Source organism: Lathyrus oleraceus, chromosome 2 (assembly GCF_024323335.1).
Source record: "Lathyrus oleraceus cultivar Zhongwan6 chromosome 2, CAAS_Psat_ZW6_1.0, whole genome shotgun sequence".
Lineage (NCBI taxonomy): Eukaryota > Viridiplantae > Streptophyta > Magnoliopsida > Fabales > Fabaceae > Lathyrus > Lathyrus oleraceus.
In genome coordinates, this window is record NC_066580.1 from 352,610,122 (window position 1) to 352,618,619 (window position 8,498).

The 8,498-nt window shown below is 33.9% G+C and overlaps 2 protein-coding genes across 3 annotated transcripts; one reads left to right on the plus strand and one right to left on the minus strand.

Moving 5' to 3' along the window:
• The first annotated feature begins 1,544 nt into the window (after positions 1 to 1,544).
• Positions 1,545 to 4,816, plus strand: LOC127119491 (protein SRG1). 2 transcript variants are annotated; one of them, XM_051049729.1, is made up of 7 exons: positions 1,545 to 1,563; positions 1,716 to 1,759; positions 1,975 to 2,276; positions 2,642 to 2,889; positions 3,329 to 3,653; positions 3,874 to 4,126; positions 4,672 to 4,816. In XM_051049729.1, the coding sequence occupies exons 3-7, from the start codon at positions 2,046 to 2,048 to the stop codon at positions 4,737 to 4,739; spliced, it is 1,125 nt and encodes a 374-aa protein (XP_050905686.1). In that variant the 5' UTR covers positions 1,545 to 1,563; positions 1,716 to 1,759; positions 1,975 to 2,045; the 3' UTR covers positions 4,740 to 4,816. The 2 variants fall into 2 exon arrangements, with proteins under 2 accessions (XP_050905686.1, XP_050905685.1); XM_051049728.1 differs by lacking the exon at positions 1,545 to 1,563 and having other exon boundaries at positions 1,601 to 1,759.
• LOC127119492 (agamous-like MADS-box protein AGL30) lies at positions 4,534 to 7,516 on the minus strand. The gene is made up of 11 exons (XM_051049730.1): positions 7,273 to 7,516; positions 6,998 to 7,183; positions 6,862 to 6,921; positions 6,740 to 6,758; positions 6,588 to 6,652; positions 6,440 to 6,455; positions 6,292 to 6,353; positions 6,091 to 6,187; positions 5,914 to 5,961; positions 5,680 to 5,804; positions 4,534 to 5,167 (listed from the first exon to the last, which is right to left on the minus strand). The coding sequence occupies exons 2-11, from the start codon at positions 7,180 to 7,182 to the stop codon at positions 4,732 to 4,734; spliced, it is 1,113 nt and encodes a 370-aa protein (XP_050905687.1). The 5' UTR covers position 7,183; positions 7,273 to 7,516; the 3' UTR covers positions 4,534 to 4,731.
• Between the last annotated feature and the right edge of the window lie 982 nt (positions 7,517 to 8,498).

Here is an 8,498-nt window from a genome sequence, read left to right on the forward strand (position 1 = left end):
GAAACACAATTTCAATTGCTCTCATCAAAGCAAGATCTCTATTTGTCAAAATCACTTGTGGATACAAATCTTTCTTCACAAACAATTCTTTTAGTTTCTCCAATACCCAACAAAAATTCTCTGTCTGCTCAGACTCCATATACGCAAATGCAACAACAAAAGTCAAATCGGTTGATGTCATGCAAACAATTTCAAACAAATGTTGTCTATATTTGTTTGTCTTGTAGGTGTTATCCATAACTAACACAATAGGAAAAATATTCAACAACTTAACTGAATCAGGATGGGCCCAAAATATCTCTCTCACAACTTCCGAGTCATCCTTTTTTCTACTCCAATACACATAGCCTGCATCCTCAATAAGCTTAAACAAATGTTGTATCTCACTTCTAGGACCTCTTATCTCTTTTTGTATCACACTCTTATGCTTGTATACTTGCGTAATCCGAGTGACATTCTCAGGATCTCGGTCTTGCAAGGAAAGCAATATGTGTCTAGGTGGTACATGTCTCTTTGTCAAATCAACGACATGTTGCTTCTCATCTGTGGTCAACCTACCAATAAAGGAATGACCTTCTAATCTATCAGGTAAACCATGATTATGTAACCCACATTTTACATCAATCTTCCAACCAGACCCATCTTTCGCCGGAATCGGCCTGATTTTAAATGGGTATCCACATTTCTTGGACGCACTTTGGGTTCCACTATCAGTATTTTTGTGTTTCCCACCTTTATCACAACCAAATATTAATTTGTTACTTCTCCCTCTCTTGCCTGTTTCAGTATCTGAACGAGTGATAATAACAATTATTTTATTATCGATTCCAACCTCTTTAATCCATCTGATCACCTCTTCTCGTGTACCAAATCTTTCCGTCGTTAGAAACGCATCAGAAGTATCTATACATATTTAGGGAAGATTTTCCGTTCTGCACCATAAAAATTTCAAAAAAAAATCCAAAAAAGAAATTCAAAAGAAAAAATTGCAAATCGGAAATCTTTAAAGAAGAGTTCCAGAATACATAAAAACAATACCGGAAGACTTCTTCAAAGAGTTCCGGTATGTGTCACTTTGTTTACCGGAACTCTTTCAATAAGTGTTCCAGAATATTTCTTTTTTATTAAAGAACCGGAACTTTTTGTTGAAGTCTTCCGGTTTACTAATTGGTGTGTTCTGGATGTCTTTTGTTTAGTCTTCCGGTTTGGAAAAAATATATACCGGAAGTCTTTTTTCAGGAGTTCCGGTGCGATGGTGGAATGTGTAATTTTCGGAAGTATCAACTGAATGGTAAAAATGAAATGGTAAATTGATTAAAATCAATTAAAAATAAAATTAATATTTTTAAAAAATTGTAAGGATACGAGGCTAAACATAATGGTCTGGAGTATGATGTAAAAATTTCGATGTATGCGAACTTTATTTCAATTGGCCGATCTCTTAGGATCTTGTATGCAAGGGCATATTTATTTTCAACCCCTTGTATGAGTTGAATTTTTTTAATTAAAAGATTGATAGATTAGAAATAATGAGAAAAAATAATTAGTAAAGTTGGAGAACGTGGTTATTGGGGTAAAGATTTCAACAAGATGTTTTAAAAATTTGCTATTAAAATACTACTAATAATTTAAGTAATTATATATTTTTAATTAAGTGAGTATGTGACAAAGACTTGAATAATCTTCCTTCAAGAGTTCCACTCCATCTAAATTAGGGTTACCCCAAATCATCATTCAAAGCTATCTTAGGCTAATTAAGGTAAGAAAAATCTCACTTTTACATTCACACACTCATTTGTTCAATTTTTTCTGTTGTTTATGGATGAATATAGTTGTTATAAATGAACTGATCTTGGGGTTAAAAACATGCTTATGAGATTTATATTGAAAATGATCTTGGTATTTTAGTAGATCACTGAAATTAAATTCCCTTATACATTAATAGTTTATAATTTCATTTCAATCAATTTGCAGTTGCTGATATAGTTTATGAAAAAAGGAACATATTGAGTCAAATTGGGTCTAATCTATGTAATTGAAGAACAATGTCCAAGCTTGGAACCTCATTATTGGTGCCTTCTGTCCAAGATCTTGCAAAGCAACTCAACACAAAAGTTCCAGAACAATATATTCATCCAAATCAAGACCCTATTGTTGTATCAAATACAAGTTCTTTACAACAAGTTCCACTCATTGACCTAAGTAAATTGTTGTCTGAAGATGAACTTGAGGTAGAGAAGCTAGATCATGCTTGTAAAGAATGGGGATTCTTCCAGGTTTGAACTATTTTTCACATCTGTCTTAAAATTGATTCAGCAGAAAATTTTGACTTTGAGGGCTTGCAAGGCGGGATACTGCACGAGGCCCAAAATTTATCACAGTTAAACCGTGGTTAAATAGAATCTCATAAAATATTTGTCACAATTAAATTATGGTTAAATAGGGCCGGTCTCGATATGTTTTATCATGGTTAAACTGTGGCTAACCTACACAGAGCATCTAAATTTTGAGATGACTCTGAATCTTAGCTATGAAAATTTACTTGTAAATGTAGTTCAACACTTTATTGATACTATATATAGTTATTGTACTTTTGTTTTATTAACTTTGTAAGATTTTCAAAAAATGAAATTGAGTGCAGCTGATTAATCATGGAGTCAATCCTTCAATAGTGGAAAATGTGAAGATAGGTGTTCAAGAGTTTCTTAGTCTTCCGGCGGAAGAGAAGAAGAGATTTTGGCAGACCCCCGACGACTTAGAGGGTTTTGGTCAATTGTTTGTTGTATCTGAGAATCAAAAGTTAGAATGGGCAGACTTATTCTTCATGGCGACTCTTCCTTCGTCTGCAAGGAATCCTCGCTTATTTCCTAATATTCCCCAACCGTTCAGGTTTTATAGCTTTTTCTCACTTCATTTTTGCTTGATAGACACAATGGTGTCAATCGAGGATCACAAAATTTAGTTGTGTTTCAAATTTTGCAACCTACAAGTGCTATAGTGATGTTATAGCTGTTAATTGACAATATTTTGTACTAAATATGGTATCACAAACAATAGTGACATGTTTAAACTCTATCAATTTTCCTCTAACCTAAATTGTTTCTTCGGTCACTTGAGCTCACTTGAGCTACGAAGCACGGACACCGGAAACACGACAGTGACACTGGTAATAATTTTAAAAAAAATGAATGAATTAAACATAATTACAAGTGTTGGTGTTGGTTTCGGACACTGATACAGACACATTTTTTTCCAGAAGTGTCGGTGTTACATAGCAGTTGAGTGATTAGAACTATATTCCTCTAACCAACTTTGTTTCACATTGCAGAGATGATTTAGAGACCTATTGTTTAGAGTTGAAGAAAGTTTGCATCACAATCATCGAACATATGGAAAAAGCTCTTAAAGTTGAACCAAATGAAATGCTAGAGTTGTTTGAAAATATAAATCAATCAATGAGGATGAATCTCTACCCTCCTTGTCCACAACCAGAAAATGTCATTGGACTGAATCCTCATTCCGATGCTGAGGCCTTAACAATCCTTCTCCAAGCTAATGACATTGAAGGTCTCCAAATTAGGAAAGATGGACAATGGATTTCTATTACACCACTCACCAATGCTTTTGTCGTAAACGTCGGAGACATTTTAGAGGTAATTGATAGACAATTAGTCGTATATATCCTCTTATTATTTTACCCTTTTAAGTGTTGTTATGAATGTGTTAGAATCTAATAGAGATTTCGGCTTTATGGGGTCTCGTTGTCCCAACACGATTAGTATGGGATGCTCGGCCGTGTATATAAGTGGTTTAGTATTTTCGAGATACTTAAAGACAAAATTGACTAACCCAAAAGAACTAATGGTTGTGCAGATTATGACGAACGGAATTTATCGGAGTATCGAACATCGAGCTACAGTTAACTCAAAGAAAGAGAGGATTTCTATTGCTGCATTTCACAGACCCCAAATGAGCAAAGTTATAGGTCCAACACCAAGTCTTGTTACTTCTGAAAAGCCAGCATTGTTCAAAACAATTACTATGGAAGATTACTACAAAGCATTCTTTTCGCGCAAGCTACTAGGGAAATCATGCCTTGATGTTGTGAGAATCCAAAATGAGAATGGTAAGTGATAAAAGTAGTATACAACTATTTGGCTTTGAAATAAACATGTTCTGATAAAACAGTTACACCATATGTGGTAGGTATCAAAGGAACGATAATTCAATAAAGTGGATTTGTAAATATCATGAGAATCGAAAATTATATTCTCGAACTAGATGGATAATATGTGCCTCAGAAGAGTTCCCCGGATTTGGCACCAAATACTAATTCGTTATATGCGTGGTGTAACACAACTTAATTATCATGTTGTTTTTGTTAAATGACAAGTCAATATGGTTTTCACATCATTTCGAGGGCATCGACATCTTATGCTAGTCTTATGTTTTCTCGATATTTCTGAGTATTGTTCAAAAAATTTCTAAGGAGTGACACGGATAAGTTCTGTTTTGCAGATTGAGATATTAAAGTAAGTAGTAACTCGAAGTTCTGTTATTAAAGATTTCGGAAGAATAAGTATATACTTTGCAATTACAATACATGAAATTTCCTATCTATTGTAAGTTACTTACAGTTCTAATATGCTACCAAAAAGTGCAACAATGCAGAAGGAAATCATGCAGGAATATACCATAAAAACAAGGAAACAAAAGAAGAAAAAAAAGCTTCTATGTGAAGCCAAAATGCACTTGTGGAAAATTTGGCTGTGGATACAAATTTTCATCAAAGATATTAACAGCACAAGGACCTGAGTTTGAAGTCCAACCATGGTGGTTAGATTGTTCAAACCCTTGTTTAGGTGCTTCAAAGTTTCCATTGACATGATAATTATCTACTTGGTTTTCATGTGGATTATTATTATTATTATTATTCATCGCTGTTGTTGCTGGTTGAAGCTTCATATCATTCATTATGTTGAAATTGTTTGGAATGTATGAAAACTGTCCACTGAATGGCAATCTCACAGGAGCTGCTGTAGTATTATTGCTCATGTCACTAAGAACACAATTTTCTTGACCTGAATTTGATAAGTTTGGTTTGGTGCTTGAGCCAAGATAACTTGCATAGCTTCCAAATGATGAGCTTGTTGAGCCCTCTACATCTCTAAAAGATAGAAAGGAAAATAAGTTTTGATTAGTAGAGTTTAGAAACAGCGACGGAAATGTATCTTAAGTTAATTACAATCACTCATCAGTTCCCCTAACATAAGATAACATATGATTTGAACATGAATATGTACTTATAAGGGGAGACAATCCTCACCATATAAGCTCGTTTTATTAGGACGAGTAAGGTCCAACCACAATCTTTAACATGGTATCACGAGTCTGATTTAAGATCTGTTGGGTCATCTGCTATTAGGTTTCCGCTATAGGATCATTCACTATTTACTTTCACGCTCCAGATGTCCAATTATGGGCTTTAGAGAGTGTGTTAAGAGATCCACATCGAACAATATATGGTTTGGATATGTGTCTATTAGTGGGGGCAATTCTCATCCTACAAGCCGGTTTTGTAAGGATGAATTAGCCTCAACCACAATTCTTAACGATAACTTACTATCATAATAATTCAAGCAGCCTCAGAAAGTTGAACACCAAGGAAAAACAACTTACTTGTGGAGAAGCAAGTTTGGTTCTTCAGGAAGTACTATATTCTGACTATCACCGTTAACCATCCATGGAAAAGATTGAAATTGCTGTTGAGTACTCATTTTATAGGGAACATGCAATTCATTGAACTACAAGATAGAGATATTTCAGAAGTGCTTTTTATTTCTATATCATTAGAATTTAGAACAAGCTTAAAGAAAAGGGGAAAATTAAATATCATGAAAGTTATTTATTTACCTGGTTATTGCATTGAAGTGATGCTAGTTGTTGTTTTTGTACATTTTCCTATCAAATTATGCAGAGTTCATCATTAATTCAAATTCTGCTTTTCTAAGAGTTTCAATTTTAAACAAACTTATTAACTAAAAGTTTAGAACCTTGATTCTCAACTTTGAAAATATCGTTTGCATATACCTTGTGAGTATGAATTTGATTAAGAGACTCTTTGAGTGAATTTTCCATCTGTCCCAATTCATCAACACCACTAATTTTCTCAATGTCATTCCAATGTCTGCAAAATCCAACAACAAAACTTGTTCTTAATTAGGACATTTCATTATAATTTAGTTATTAACACGAAACTATAGATTATTCACATATAAAAATAAAAACGACCTTAGTCGCTCGTGTATTTGGGAGATACGGCTATGTAATTGCTTAGCTTCATCGTTCAAATCCTGCACAAATCCAATTAGTAAAGAACATAACCTTCAAAGAAAAAACGAATAAGAAAAGAAAAAAAAAAGGTAAAAGAGATGCTTACCTCAACGGTTTGACTGCTGTAACAAAAAAAAAAGAATAAATTAGTGGCCGAATCTCGAATTCTCGGTTCAACCAGTTGAACCTACTTAGATTTTAAAAAAAATATTGATAATGATAATATATTACTAAATTAGTTGTAACAGACATACCTTGTACCATAAAAGTCTTGAATAACCACGTCATGATCTAACTTCTTAAATGTTTTCTTTAGTGCCTAACTCTCAAACAAAGGATCATTTTTAAGAAGAGTATGAGAAAATAACTCATGCTTTTTCAAACCATTTGTAAGAAAATGACTTACTTCAAGACTCTCCAATTTTCTGTTACAATACAATCGAAGAAAATGTATCAAACTCTTATATAAAATGATACAATTAACTGCATAAATAATTTGGCTTATGCGAAAAGTTTTTAACTGCGCACCTCTTTGCCCTTTCTTGTGAGGTTAGTTGAGTAAACTTTGCCATCACCTCCTCAAAGTTGCTACATCAATGAAAGTAGATGAATGATAATCAAACTCACATGTCGACCAGGAGAAACATAAGTGCAGGTTATTTACCTGCGTCTCCCTGTGCATAATGAAGGTTTTCCACCGGGAGAAAACATGAGTAGAATAATATCTATATCACACAATATAGATAATTCACTGGCTTTCTTCATTATTCCGTTTTTTCTTTTTGCATAGGTTGATTGTCGACCATTTGTGTTCTCCAACTTCTTTATCTTTAGTTTCACCCTCCCCATCCTACGAATTGAACCATAACACGCAACATGAGAAAAAAGGACAAACAATTCACATGAAATGTGAGATAGAATTTAGAAACAAACTCGTACGATGAATAGTGAATTTGCAACGAGAGTTGAAGGGTTGGGAATCGAAAATATTATTGGGCAAACGAAGGATTTAATTGAATGATAGAGATAGGTTTTATTGAGAATGGATGATGATGATGATGGTGAACACTAGAGGGTGACCAGAAAAATCGGTCATATGAAGCGTGCGAGAGAATAGGGGGCTGTTAGAGATTTCGTTTGATTTCCCATGTCACCAACTTAGTATTATAAACCTATTTCACTTGTGAATTGTGGATTCTCAATATTATAAACCATGCAATTCTAAAACCTTTTCATGTCCTACCATCATCATATCACTCCATTTTGTGATATATATATATATATATATATATATATATATATATATATATATATATAATTTTATGAAAGTATGTTTTAGTAAGTTTTAATTAAAAAAATAATTAAATATATTTTAAGGTTCATGTTGCTAAGATATACATTTATAAAAATATATGTCCGGCTAAAATTCAAAAAAGGCCATTGTCCAATTCATTCCAAAAGATCCAACCTATAAAAACTTTCATACCAGATATTCAAGGTACACTTTCTGATTTTCGCGCTGCCATTTCGAAGATCAACACCACCGATTCAAGATTTCTTACTATCAACGTACACGCAATTTTTGTTCAAGAACGGGATAATAGCATCGTTTATGGAAGTTTACTCCTAATTTCTGCAAAATTTCACGAGTAGATCATTTTGCTCCAAAGTCAGATCTCCATCAAAATAGAGATGGAAACAACAACTCAGTTCATCGCATAAGAGGATCCTAGTGAAGCTTCTGGATCCGTCTTGCCTAAATTATCAACTATTGACGAGATCTATAACGCCACCACATCCAACATAAAACTGCCATCAGAGTGCCTCCTCCAAACAACAATTGACACAAAACATCAAAGTGAAGATCGACTGACAATAAGATTTCTAAATCGGGAAAAGATAGATGGAGCTTCAAATGTCGACTTATCGCTAATCCTAGTAGTCACCATTGTGGATCTTACTCTAAAAGATTTCTCGTATATGATGGAAGCTCTTGCAGCATCCTATATGTCGATACTTTGTAGCAATTAGGCCTCCAACAACCAGATATGAATTTGTATCGCGACGAAGATTTGTTGGCCTTCAACGATTTGACAACTCCCCTATGCAGAACGATAGGTTTGGCGCTGTCATTGGGAGAAGGAGTATGTGACATAAATGTAACC

Coding starts and splice junctions, on each gene's coding strand:
- LOC127119491 (XM_051049729.1), top strand. CDS start 2,046: ATGTCCAAGCTTGGAACCTCATTATTGGTGCCTTCTGTCCAAGATCTT. Junction 2,277..2,641: donor AAGAATGGGGATTCTTCCAG/GTTTGAACTATT, acceptor AATTGAGTGCAG/CTGATTAATCATGGAGTCAA. Junction 3,654..3,873: donor ACGTCGGAGACATTTTAGAG/GTAATTGATAGA, acceptor ATGGTTGTGCAG/ATTATGACGAACGGAATTTA.
- LOC127119492 (XM_051049730.1), bottom strand. CDS start 7,182: ATGGGGAGGGTGAAACTAAAGATAAAGAAGTTGGAGAACACAAATGGT. Junction 6,188..6,291: donor CAAATACACGAGCGACTAAG/GTCGTTTTTATT, acceptor TGGATTTTGCAG/ACATTGGAATGACATTGAGA. Junction 5,805..5,913: donor CACTTCAATGCAATAACCAG/GTAAATAAATAA, acceptor TCTATCTTGTAG/TTCAATGAATTGCATGTTCC.